The sequence below is a fragment of the Trachypithecus francoisi genome, unplaced genomic scaffold (assembly GCF_009764315.1).
Source record: "Trachypithecus francoisi isolate TF-2019V2 unplaced genomic scaffold, Tfra_2.0 Lachesis_group10, whole genome shotgun sequence".
Taxonomy (NCBI): domain Eukaryota; kingdom Metazoa; phylum Chordata; class Mammalia; order Primates; family Cercopithecidae; genus Trachypithecus; species Trachypithecus francoisi.
This window is the reverse complement of record NW_022681455.1, coordinates 77620397-77634266: the sequence shown is the minus strand read 5'-3', so window position 1 is coordinate 77634266 and position 13870 is coordinate 77620397. Positions and strand designations below refer to the sequence as shown.

At 46.2% G+C, this 13870-nt stretch overlaps 1 protein-coding gene across 1 annotated transcript in view; it reads right to left on the bottom strand.

Moving 5' to 3' along the window:
• The window catches only part of DNAH3 (dynein axonemal heavy chain 3), a 208128-nt gene that overhangs the window by 34746 nt on the left and 159512 nt on the right, over positions 1-13870 (bottom strand). The window contains exons 49-51 of the mRNA XM_033217790.1: positions 10101-10317; positions 6018-6200; positions 578-776 (exon numbers count right to left, since the gene is read on the bottom strand). Of these exons, the coding sequence (XP_033073681.1) occupies positions 578-776; positions 6018-6200; positions 10101-10317 (599 nt within the window). The remainder of the gene's footprint in view (positions 1-577; positions 777-6017; positions 6201-10100; positions 10318-13870) is intronic.

Genomic DNA, 13870 nt, shown 5'->3' with positions numbered 1-13870 from the left:
TGTGCATGCACATGTGTGCATGTCTCTGTGTGTGCATGCATGTGTGCGCATGTCTCTGCATGTGTGCGCATGCGTGTGCATGTCTGTGCATGCGTATGCATGCATGTGTGTAGAGGTGTCTGGGTCTCCATTTATTTCTCAGTCTCCTCTCTGTTCCTTTCTTTGTCTCTGTCTCATTCTTTTCCTTTCTCTAACTCTCTTTCTCTGCTTCTCTCTCTGTTTCTCTCTCTGTAGTTCTCTTAGTCACCCACACATGACTGTGTTTGTTCCACACCAGGCCTTTTGTCTACCTGACCTTCATTTTTGTAATGACTTGCAGGGAGAGGCCTTGACTAAGCTCAGCTCCACCTACAGATATCTGCATTTTCCCAACTGACTGAGAGGGCGGAAGCTGCTGGAGAAGCGTGAGAGAGGCCTTGGGTGCACACACAGCCTGGTTCCTTTCTTAATTCCTCCAAACTCAATGATCTTGCCTGCATGCCTGGAGTCGACTTGGGGATGCAGTGAGGTGCTGGCACCCCACTGCCAGGAAAGAGCAGCCTGTGCAGGCATCTGGGTGGGGTGGGGTGGGGGTTACCGGAGCCACTGGGGTCTGGCTTCCTCTCTGGCTTCATCCCTTTCATGACGCAGATGCTCTCCATGACCAGCTTGACAGGGCCTGGTGGGTTCTGCATCGACTTCACCAGTGAGATGTCGGCCGGGTTCAGGGTGTCCAGAGCAGCTAGTGCAGCCTCGAGCGCAGGCATTGCCTCAGCTAGATCGCCCTCACATTCGTTCTGTGGGCAGCACGAGGACAAAGGAGATGAGTGCCCAGGGCCTGGCACACTGGGGGCAAAGCAGAGCTCTACTCCTACATGAGGAATCAGGAAGAGGTGCTTCCTCTTCCTCTTCCAGATCCCGTTTAACACGGTGCCTGCCCCTGAAGCTGGACAATGACTCTGAGCGTTAACCAGCAGCCGGAACACATGCATGGCCTTTTGGGGTTGTGGTCTGGATGTCCCGAACATCTGAGTATTCAACTTATTTGCTTTTTTGGCTGGGCGCGGTGGCTCATGCCTATAATCCCAGCACTTTGGGAGGCCGAGGTGGGTGGATAACTTGAGGTCAGGAGTTCAAGACCAGCCTGGTCAACATGGCAAAACCCTGTCTCTACTAAAAATACAAAAATTAGCCGGGCGTGGTGGCGGGCGCTTGTAATCCCAGCTACTCAGGAGGCTGAGGTAGAAGAATCGCTTGAACCCGGGAGGCGGAGGTTGCAGTGAGCTGAGATTTCGCCATTGCACTCCAGCCTGGCCAACAAGAGCAAAACGCTGTCTAAAAACAAAAACAAAAGACAAAAACAAAAAAAACTCACATAGGCGTTGTTACCACATTTGTTTCTATGCTAAAAACGTAATAATTTAAAGTTGCCCCTGAGTCTTAGCATGGAAAGAGCAATCGGATTGTTTGAGAGGTATGGACCAGTGCAATGTGGCGAAATGTAATCAGATCGCAGTAATTTTGGTATCACTCATCATCCTCATTGGGAGGAAAGAAATAATTGGAAAGAATTGACCAACGTAAGCAAATCATTGCACTCGTGAATCAAGTGTTGGTGACCTGATTCTTGCTTTTCCAGTCTCTGTCTTCCCAGTATGGATTTCTTTTCCTTTATTTTCTTTTCTTTCCTTTTCTTTTTTTTTTTTTTTGACAGAGTCTTGCTGTATCATCCAGGCTGGACTGCAGAAGCGGTGTGATCTCGGCTCACTGCAACCTCTGCTTCCCGGGTTCAAGCGATTCTCGCACTTCAGGCTCCCGAGTAGCTGGGATTGCAGGCACCTGCCACCAGGTCTGACTAACTTTTGTATTTTTAGTATAGATGGGTTTTCACCATGTTGGCCAGGCTGGTCTCGAACTCCTGACCTCAGGTGATCCACTTGTCTTGGCCTCCCAAAGTGCTGGGATTACAGGCATGAGCCTCCGTGCCTAGTCATACTTCTGAGTTTCTAACAAATCACCTTTTTTTTTTTCTTTTTTGATAAAGAGCAGGGAACTAACTTTTTCTCCATATAAAGAAACACTAAAATTTATGTTTCTTAAAGGCAAATTAGGATCAAACAGAAACTCCTAATATGGATTTCATTTGCATTCCTGCTGTGCATTTGGTACCCTACTGGGCACTATTCCATGTTGTGTCATTTCTGGGAGTGTGAGATTAGAGAAAATCAGCAACTCCGCCCGGGCAGGAGGACTACAGCCCTGAAAGGTCCAGGAAGGGATTCCAGTCCACACAAAAGCCTCAGGGAAGCTGCACATCAGACATTGGTTTCTTCTCCTCCCTGAGTAGTTTCTTCCACTTCCTGACTCATCCCAGGATGTCACTCCCTGGAAGAGGGATGAGATGGCAGAGTATTGAGCCTCACCCTTTGCACTGAAACCTGATGTGGCAGTTTTTGCCTGGGAGTGGGTGTGGTGGGGCGTCCTGGGTCGCCGCCGTACCAACCTTGTGCCATCATTCACCTCCCTCCTGCTCCAGCAAGTCACCGTTTGGCCTGACATTACAAAGCAGAGTCCTGGCTGTGCTGTTCTCCTTCCCTCTGTGACCCACATGTGGAGAGGGGCTAGCCTTGGTCCCATAGGCAAGTCCCCTTGATATAGAGCAAAGAACAGCAGTTTTGGAGAATCGCTAACATAGACCCTTACGCTCTGGCACAGGCTACAAATGTTACATGTTTTCCTCTTAGTACCCCCACTTCGTAGACGAAGAAACTGAAGCGAGGAAAGGACAGAGCAAAAACTGAGCCCTGATGTACCTGATTCTAGCACAGAACCATGGAAGAGTTGCCAATTCATGCACCTCAGGGGGCCAGGCCAGTGAGTGTGAGTGGGTGGGGCTGGGGCTTTGGTGAATTGAAACACAGAAGCAGCATCTATTTAATACCGATGATGAGTGCAACCCGGGAGGGCAGCTCCGATGTTGCCAGGTTGCCTGAGGTTTTCCAAAGAAAAGCTGAAAATCCAGAATTGTTACTTGAAATCGCCTGGATTTTTTTTTTTTTTTTTTTTTTGAGATAAGAGCTGACTCCGTTGTCCAGGCTAGAGTGCAGTGGTGTGACTACAGCTTACTGCAGCTCCTGGACTCAAGTGATCCTCCTGACTCAGTCTTCTGAGTAGCTAAGACTACAGTTGTGCTCCACTGCACCTGGCCAATTTTTTTCTTTTTAGTTTTTTGTAGAGAAGAGTTTTCACTATTGTTACCCGGGCTGGTCTGAAATTCCTCCTGGCCTCAAGCCATCCTCCTGACTCAGCCTCCCAAAGCACTGGGATTAAAGGCATGACCCACATTGCCTGGTCCATTATTACTGATGGTTTCCATTCATCTCCTGTCTGTTCTATTAGGACTCTAAGTGAAAAAGCATCTGTAATTCAGGGTATTCATTATGTGACTCTGACAGGGATCAGACCCACCCAGGGGATCTCCCACAGGCCAGGTCTCTGGACTCAGTGGAGAAAAGTTAATCAAAAAGGCCTGTCCTTCTGAGACAATGCCCCATGACTTTTTTTTTTTTTTTTGGTCACTCAGGCTGGAGTGCCGTGGCATGATGTTGGCTCACCACAACCTCTATCTCCCAGGTTCAAGTGATTCTTGTGCTTCAGCCTCCTGAATAGCTGGGATTACAGGTGCCCCACCACCAGACCCGGCTAAGTTTTATATTTTTAATAGAGACAGGGTTTCACCATATTGGCCAGGCTGGTCTCCAATTCGTGACCTCAAGTGATCCGCCTGCCTCAGCCTCCTAAAAGTGCTGGGATTACAGGTGTGAGCCACAGCACCCGGCCGCCATGACCTATTTATGATAGAAGACAGACATAGGCTGCGTTTTGATTAAGCCCTTGTTTGAAGAATGGTTGAGAGAATTTTCTGTTAAGTGGGGGCATAGGTTCAAGTATGTTAAGGTAAGTGCCATGAACCTTGGCTTCTAATCTCACTAACCAACCATGCAGTTCTGGAAAGTCAATTTACCACTGAACCTCAATGCTGTCAACTCTCATATGCCCATGTCTGTCATTCTTTTTTTTTTTTTTTTTTTTTTTGAGATAAGGTCTCGCTCTGTCGCTGAGGCTGGAGTGCATTGGTGCGATCTCGACTTACTGTAACCTCTACCTCTTAGGTTCAAGAAATTCTCCCACCTCAACCTCCTGAGTAGCTGAGATTACAAGCACGTGCCACCATGCCCAGCTAATTTTTGTATTTTTAGTAGAGGTAAGGTTTTATCATGTTGACCAGGCTGTTCTCGAACACCTGACCTCAAGTGATCTGCCCACCTTGGCCTCCTGAAGTGCTGGGATTACAGGCATGAGCCACCTCTCCCGGCCCCATCTGTCATTCTGAAGTCTCAAAGTAGTTTTAATGCTCAAATGTAACCATGTACTTCAAAGTGCTTTGTGAAATATACAACATCACATCAGTGCTAATAGAAGAAATAGATTTTCTTTTACTACCTGAATGTAGGTCAAGCCCTTACCAGGACTATTTCCTCTCTGGCACAAGAATCACCTTCAAGTGGGTTTCCTCTAGGTTCAACATTCTGTCATTCAACAAATATTTATTCCACACCTACAACAGCCAGGCATAATTGAGCAAAAATACGATGGAGGCAAAGGAAACAGCCATGTGGATATCAAAAGGAAGGCATTCTGTGTAGAGGGAACAGCCAGTTCAAAGGCTCTAGGATGGGAATGTGGGTTATGATTATTTAACGAATAGCTAGGAGATCAGTGTGGCCAGAGTACAGGGAATGAAGGAAAAGTGGTAAGAGATGAGGTCAAAACATATTGGGTCTTTTTGTTTGTTTGTTTTTGAGACTGGGTCTTGCTCTGTCACCCAGGCTGGAGTGCAGTGGTGCGATCTGGACCCACTGTAGCCTCGACCTCCTGGGCTCAGGACTCTCCCACCTCAGCCTCCTGAGTAGCTGGGACCATACATGCATGCCACCACAGCCAGCGAATTTTTTTACATTTTTTGTAGAGATGGGGTTCTCCATGTTGCCCAGGCTGGTCTTGAACTTGGCTGGTCTTGAACTCCAGCACGGAAGCAATCCACCCACCTCAGCCTCCCACAGTATTGGGATTACAGGCATGAGCCACTGCACCTGGCCACTTTTTTTGTTTTGTTTTGTTTTTTAGACAACAGAGGGTCTTGGTCAGCTACTTGGGAAGCTGAGGTGGGAGGATCACTTGAGTCCAAGTGTTCAAGGCTGCAGTGAGCTATGGATTGCAGTGGCATGATCCTAGTTCACTACAGCCTCAAACTCCTGGGCTCAAGCAAGCCTCCCACATCAGCCTCCTGAGTAGCTGGGACTACATGGGTGTGCCAGTACACCTGGCTAAGTTTTTTAGTTTTATTTTTGTAGAGACAGGATCTTGCTATGTTGCCCAGGCTGGTCTTAAACTCCTAGGCTCAGGTGATCCTCCTGCCTTTGTCTCCCAAAGCTCTGGGATCACAGGTGTGAGCCACTACACCTGTCCATGTGTTGGGTCTTAATGCTTCCTGGATTCAACCATGTTTCAGAGCAACTTGCGTCATCACTTATCAGCTATGTGATGCTGGGAGAGTCGCCTACCCCTTATTATTATTTTTTTAGACGGAGTTTCACTCTTGTCGCCCAGGCTGGAGTGCAGTGATGCAATCTCGGCTCACTGAGACCTCTGCCTCCCAGGTTCAAGCAATTCCCCTGCCTCAGCTTCCTGAGTAGCTGGGATAACAGACACACGCCACCATGCTTGGCTAATTTTTTTTTTTTTTTTTGTATTTTAATAGAGACGAGGTTTCACCATGTTGGTCAGGCTGGTCTTGAACTCCTAACCTCAGGTGATCCACCTCCCTTGGTCTCCCAAAGTGCTGGGATTACAGCTGTAAGCCACTATGCCCAGCCTTGCCTACCCTTTCTGAGCCTCACTTTTCTCATCTGTGAGACGGACATAACCATGCTCATTCAGCACCACTAGTTCCCTCCCTTTCTTCTCGGTCTTTCTACCTTGATTCCTTGGGCAATAGCAGCAGCAACATTGGCTTCTTTTTCATCTGCCTGCACCAGAAGTTTCTTTGCATCAGCTTCTCTCGTCTCTGCTTCAATTTTCACCATCATCTTGGCAGTTTCCTCGGAGGTGAGGATGAGTTGAGGTTGAAGAGCGGTCAGTTCTCTTTGCATGACTGCTACCTAGCAAGGAGAGAGGTGGGAGGAATCCAGGGTCAGCACTGAAAATGGTAAAGCAGACAAGAGTTGAAAGGATTCTTCAACCTATGACATAAGCAGAAAAGATGTACTAATGATTTTGACATGGTCTTGGGTGCAGATTTGTTTCCTAGTGATTATCTCATAGGTTTTTCAACAGTGATTGAGTTTACACTCCGTGTTGTGGGTACCAAGCACTGTGCTAGGCACTAGACATGTACTTGTAAACTAAAAAAATTTTTAAAAACTATGTCCTCCCTCACTGAGTCTATATTGTAGTGTTGGGGGTAATGGGAGAGAGAGAAAAGCAAGTTAAGAATTTATTTATTTATTTATTTGACAGAGTCTCGCTCTGTCGCCCAGGCTGGAGTGCAGTGGCACAATCTTGGCCCACCGCAACCGCCGACTCCTGGGTTCAAGCAATTCTCCCGTCTCAGCCTCCTGAGTAGCTGGGACTACAGTCACACGCCACCACGCCTGGCTAATTTTTGTATTTTTAGTAGAGATGGAGTGTCACCATGTTGGTCAAGCTGGTCTCGAACTCCTGAACTCAGGTGATTCATCCGTCTCAGCCTCCCAAAATGCTGGGGTTACAGGCGTGAGCCACCGCACCCGGCCAAGAAATTTTTTTTAACTACATTTATTTTTACTTGTAATCCCAGCAATTTGGGAGGTAGAGGTGGGAGAATCGCTTGAGCCCAGAAGTTCAAGACCAGCCTGGGAAACATAGTGAGACCCGGTCTCTACAAACTTTTTTTTTTAAGTTAAAATATATTTTTTTCTTTTTTTGAGATGGAGTCTCACTCTATCACTCAGGCTGGAGTCCAGTGGTGAGATCTCAGCTCACTGCAACCTCTGCCTCCTGGGTTCAAGCAATTCTCCTGCCTCAGCCTCCCGAGTAGCTGGGATTACAGACATATGCCACCACACCCGGCTAATTTTTGTATTTTTAGTAGAGACGGGGTTTCACCATGTTGGCCAGGCTGGTCTTGAACTCCTGACCTCAGATGATCCAACTGTCTTGGCCTTCCAAAGTTCTGGGATTACAGGCATGAGCCACTGTGCCCAGCCAAAATTATTTTTTAAAGCTACATTTTTTTAAAGGCTGTGAATTAAAAACACAGCTGAGATAGAAGTTACTTTCAAAGATACTTTTTCCAGTAGTACTGTGGACTAAATGTTTGTTTCCTCCTCAGATTTATATGTTGAAGCCTAATCCCCAATTTGATGGTAATTATAGGTGAGGCCTTTGGAGGGAATTAGAGTTAGAAGAGGTCATAAAGGTGAGGCCCACATGATGGGGTAAATGCCCTTATATAATAAAAACAGGAAGCCACATGAGATCTGTCTCTTCCCACTATGTGAGAACACAGCAAGAAGGCAGCCGTCTGCAAACCAGGAAAAGAGCCCCCACCAGACACTGGATCTGCTAGTGCCTTGATCTTGAACTTCCCAGTCTCCAGAACTACGAGAAATAAGTAAATGTTTGTTGTTGAAGCCACCCAGTTTAGGATATTTTGCTATGGCAGCCCAAGCTGACTAAGACAAACAGTCTGATGCTCTATAAAACATTCCTGCCAAGTAGTTTTCTGGTCTCTGAACTCCTCTAATAATGGGGAGCTTACCACCTCTCATGGGGCTTGTGCCATTTTTCAGACAATTAAACCTATTAGGCTGGGCTCAGTGGCTCATGCCTGTAATCCCAGCACTTTGGGAGGCCAAGATGGGCAGATCACTTGAGGTCAGGAGTTTGTGACCAGTCTGACCAACATGGTGAAACCCTGTCTCTACTAAAAATACAAAAATTAGCCAGGCGTGGTGGCATGTGCCTGTAATCCCGGCTACGCGGGAGGCTGAGGCAGGAGAATTACTGGAATGTGGGAGGTGGAGGTTGCAGTGAGCTGAGATTGCACCACTGCACTCCATCCTGGGTGATCAAATGAGACTCTGTCCAAAAAAAAAAAAAAAAAAAAAATTGACATTAGATTTTCTTGGTGCAGAGCTAGAATTTACCCCCCTGAAGTTTTCACTCACTGGTCCTGATTCTGCCTTTTAAGGCAGCTCAGACAAACAGGGTTGGGTTTCACGTATTTGGAGAGAGTTTTCTTGACCTTGTACCCAATGCCCCCAGTGAGTCAGAGGCACAGCAGGCTGACCTGGTTAGGAACACAGGTTTTGGAGTCATGCAGATCTAAGTTTCAGTTCTGGCCTGACCACTCGCCAGGCTGTGTGATCATGGGCGAGTCACCTGACCTCTCTGTGTCCTGGTTTCTTTGTGTATCACATGGAGATGATAACAATACTTTCTTCACACACAGCACTAGGGATGCGGTAGGACCTAAGAAATGTTAAGTGGTACAATCATTTTATTTTCTGGTCTAGACTGTCTTGGGTCCTTTTGCTGCTCCTCAGACATGACCGACCTCACGCTTGTCTGGACAGACTTCAGTTTCAACATCTCTAAACACCAACGACTTACATCCCCAGGAACAGAGCAACAGATGCCATTTCCAATGTTCTCTCCCATCCCTGTGTTGCAGCGTTTGTGGGTTTGCTGTACACAGAGTCAACTCTGTAAATCAATCAACAGTCTCAGGTCTGTATTGGGGTTGAAAATCCATCTCCTAGTACAGCTTTCATTTTAGACAATTTTTCAAGTGGCTCTAGGAACAAATTAATTAATAACTCATGTGCCAGGCATTTTGCTAAGGGCTGCACTGTGTCAGCTTACTTCATCTTCATAACAGCCCTATGCTGTGAAAACTGCTACCACTTTTTTTTTTCTTCTTCTTTTTTAAAGAGACAACGTGACTGGGCTCTGTGGCTCATGCCTGTAATCCCAGCACTTTGGGAGGCCGAGATGGGCAGATTACCTGAGGTCAGAGTTTGAGACTAGCCTGGCCAACATTGCAAAACCTCGCTTCTACTAAAAATACACAAATTAGCTGGGCATGGTAGCATGCACCTGTAGTACCAGCTATTTGGGATGCTGAGACAGAAGGATCACTTGAACCCAGGAGGTGGAGGTTGCAGAGAGCTGAGATTGCGCCACTGCATTCCAGCCTCAGTGACAGAACGAGACTTTGTCTTAAAAGAAATAATAAAATAAAGAGACAAGGTCTCACTCTGTTACCCCGGCTGGAGTGCAGTGGTATGATCATAGCTCACTGTAGCCTTGAACTCCTGGGCTCAAGTGATCCTCCCACCTCAGCCTCCCAAGTAGCTGGGACTACAGGCACATGCCACTACACTTGGCTAATTTTATTTTATTTTATTTTATTTTTTGTAGAGATGGGGTCTTGCTATGTTTCCCAGGCTGGTCTCAAGCAATCTCCTGACCTCAAGTGATTCTCCCACTTTGACCTCCCAAATGCTGGGAGGCGTGAGCCACTGCACTGGGCCTTCACCTTTTTATAGAAGAGGAATCTGAGGCTCGAGGAAGTGAAATAACATGCCCCTGGCTCTACAGCTGGTATGCTATAGAGATAAATTTGGGCCCAGATCTGACTCCACAAAGATATCTTGAACCATTCACTGCCTTATCCTGCCCATGTCCTTACAAGGTGAGACAAGGGAAGCACTCACCTTGAGTACAAAACTTAAGGGGGCATTAAAAAGAAAGTACTCAAGATAAATGATACATTATTGCAATAGGTTAAGAAACGAAAATTAATGCAAAAACCCATGATGAACAAAATATCAAAATCTTAAAGACAGGATCCCACAGGGCAGGGATTACGGTGATGTAGCTAAGGTAAGCTCTGCAAATGTAGGGTCACATTCTGCTTGATTTGGTGTCTCTTAATTCTGCACCTGAACACGTGCCTCAGCACATCCACCTCGTCCCCGGCCTCTTCATCTCTGTTCTATTTTGGCAGTGCTCACCTGTGAAGCTGCAAAGTCGAGTTTCTGCAAGCCTGTCAGGTAGCGGTTCCTCATCATAGCCACCTCTTGCCTCTTGCTATTCAGGAGCGTCTTGAAGGTTAGAATCAATTCGAGGTAGGAGGTGGGGGTAACATAGTTGTGTCTTCGAAGTTTGTTGTAATAATCGAGTGACAGCTTCTTGACGCTCTCTTGGAAATATTTGCACATGGAGACGACCCTGCCGAGGACACCAAGGCGGTTAGGCAGGACCCAATGTCCTCCAGGGAGATCCAGCACAGCTTTGGTTATAGACATGAGGGTGTGAGAAGACACACTGACTATGATCCACTAGAATGCAAACTCTCTGAAGACACATCAACAGAGCTGAGGCAGAGAAGGGTGGGGCAGGTGCACAGGTGCATACTCTCACACAAATGATTTTAGATTTATTTATTTTTTGAGACAGTGTCTCTGACACCCAGGCTGGAGTGCAGAGGCGCGATCTCAGCTCTCTGCAAACTCTGCCTCCCAGGCTCAAGTGATTTTCCTGCTTCAGCCTCCCGAGTAGCTGGGATTACAGGTGTGCGCCACCACACCTAACTAATTTTTCTATTTTTAGTAGAGACGGGGTTTCACCATGTTGGTCAGGCTAGTCTGAAACTCCTGACCTCAGGTGATCCATCCACCTTGGCCTCCCAAAGTACTGGGATTACAGGCATGAGCCACTATGCCTGACCTCAAATGATCTTTGATCAAGTCATTTCTAATTTTTTTTTTTTTTGAGACAGAGTTTCACCCTTTTGCCCAGGTTGGAGTGCAGTAGCACGATCTCAGTTCACTGCAACCTCTGCCTCCCAGGTTCAAGAGATTCTCCTGCCTCAGCCTCCCAAGTAGCTGGGATTACAGGTACATACCACCATGCCCGGCTAATTTTAGTATTTTTAGTAGGGACAGGGTTTCACCATGTTGGCCAGGCTGGTCTCGAACTCCTGACTTCAGATGATCCACCTGCCTTGGCCTCCCAAAGTGCTGTGATTACAGGTGTGAGCCACCGTGTCCTGATAAAGTCATTTCTATCACTGATCCCTTTGATGAATCATCAGGGCTTAAGCAGGAGTTCTTAAACTTTGGTAGTTTGGAGAAATACCCTGACTTTGTAGAGAAAAAAATATATATATATATATCTATATATATATATATATGTAGAGAGAGAGAGAGAAAGAGAGAGACAACATCGCACTCTGTCATCCAGGCTGGAGTGCAGTGGCACAATCATGGCTCACTGCAGCTTTAACGTCCCTGGCTCAAGCGATCCTCCCACCTCAGCCTCCCGAGTAGCTGAAGTCTTAGGCGCACACCACTACACCCAGCTAATCTTCTGCATTTTTGGTAGACACAGTGAGGGGAGGGGTTGGGGGTTGCTATGTTGCTCAGGTTGGTCTCGAACTCCTGACCTCAAGTCATCCGCCCACCTTGGCCTCCCAAAGTGCTGGGATTACAGGTGCGAACCACCATGCTGAGTCAATTTTTTAAAATGCATAAAATAAAACACAGAATTACCATGGAAACCAATTATATTGAAATAGACTTTTTGAAATGTTTTAAAATATTTTAGAATTTGTAATATAGTAATATATGTGCTGCTTTACTGAGGCTTTAAATCAGGGATTAGTAAACTTTTTCTGGAAAGGGTCAGATAGTAAATATTTTAGCCTTTGTGGACCACATGATATCTGTCACAGCTACTCAACTCTGCCATTATAGTGCAAACACAGCCACAGATGGTGTGTAAACCAATGGACATGGCAGGGTTCCAATAAAGTTTTATTTACAAAAGCAGGGTGAATTGAACTAGGCCCATGAACCATAGTTTGTCAGCTTCTGCATTAAATAACAAGAATGGGCAGCAGGTCTAAAAAGCACCATCAATTTGAAGAAAATTATACACTGAGTTAACTGTAATGAAGGAATGAATTCTGCAAAGAACTATGATTCCTACTGGTAACAAAGTCAGGCCCTGCTCATCCCACTGGAGTTTAATGCCTACATTCATCACTGGAGGAAATGCAAAATACTAGTTGGATGTCACTGGAAATGAAGATGTAATGTTTCCCATTCATATTCATCGACCCACTGAGTTCTACCCACAAGCACGTGGACCCAGGTTAAGGGTCTTCCGGTCTAGATAATAAAGTTCAAAATACCCCAAATGGAATTGAAGGCCACTGAAACTCGTACCCCTGCCTACTTCCTCATTTTTCATTCATTCATTTAAACAGTGATTGAGGGTGGGTGCGGTAGCTCATGCCTGTAATCCCAGCACTTTGGGAGGCCGAGGCGAGCAGATCACTTAAGGTCAGTTGAGACCAGCCTGGCCAACATGGTGAAACCCAGTGTCCACTAAAAACCCAAAAATTAGCTGGGTGTGGAGGCTCACACCTGTAATCTCAGCTACTTGGGAGGCTGAGTCACAAGAATCGCTTTAACCCAGGAGGCAGAGGTTGCAGTGAGCCGAGATCTCACCACTGCACTCCAGCCTGGGCAACAGAGCGAGACTCCATCTCAAAATAAACAGATAAATAAGTAAATAAATAAAACAGTGATTGAACCTACTATGTGCCAAGCACCTTCTAGAAACTAAGGATACAGAGGTAGACAAGGTTGACTGATCTCTAGCCTTCATGGAACATCCAGAATGATAGATATTCTCATCTCTTCTCTTACTCTAGGCAAATAAAATGCTTTATATATATACATATATATATACACACATACACACATATAAAGTGTATAAAGCACATATATATAATATGTATGATAAAGCACACACATATATATGCTTTATACATAAAAGAGTAAGTTTTCACCCTTATAGGAACTAATTTTTGATGGGCACAGTAGCTCATGCCTATATTCCCAGCACTTTGGGAGGCCAAGGCAGGCGGATCACCTGAGGTCAGGAGTTCAAGACCACCCTGGCCAACATGGCAAAACCCCGTATCTAGTAAAAATATAAAAATTAGCTGGGTGTGGTGGCAGGTGCCCTGTAATCCCAGCTGCTTGGGGGAGGCTGAGGCATGAGAATCACTTGAATCCGGGAGGCGGAGGTTGCAGTGAGCTGAGATTGTGCCACTGCAGTCCAGCCTGGGGGATAGAGCAAGACTCTATCTCAAAAACAAACAAACAGGCCGGGCGCGGTAGCTCAAGCCTGTAATCCCAGCACTTTGGGAGGCCGAGACGGGCGGATCACGAGGTCAGGAGATCGAGACCATCCTGGCTAATACGGTGAAACCCCGTCTCTACTAAAAAATACAAAAAACTAGCCGGGCGACGAGGCGGGCGCCTGTAGTCCCAGCTACTCGGGAGGCTGAGACAGGAGAATGGCGTGAACCCGGGAGGCGGAGCTTGCAGTGAGCTGAGAGCCGGCCACTGCACTCCAGCCTGGGCGGCAGAGCAAGACTCCGTCTCAAAAAACAAACAAACAAACAAACCATCTTTTTTTGTGGTCTCAGCAGCAATGTTCTTCCTGTTGAGAATGCATACTCTAGGACTACTGAAATAGCTATATCATTATTTCCAGGTTCTCATAGCTAGGACAACAGTGCATATCTCCAGGACAATTCTGAACAATGAAATTTTCTTCTTTTTCAGAGAAGATGTTTTATTAAATATCTAACTGTGATTCAATTTAAAAGCATAAGACATTTTCCATACACAAATTGAGAAATCTTCAAAACAACAACAAAAATAGAGCCAGCATCTGGCCTTCCAATTTGGAATATCTGGAGTCC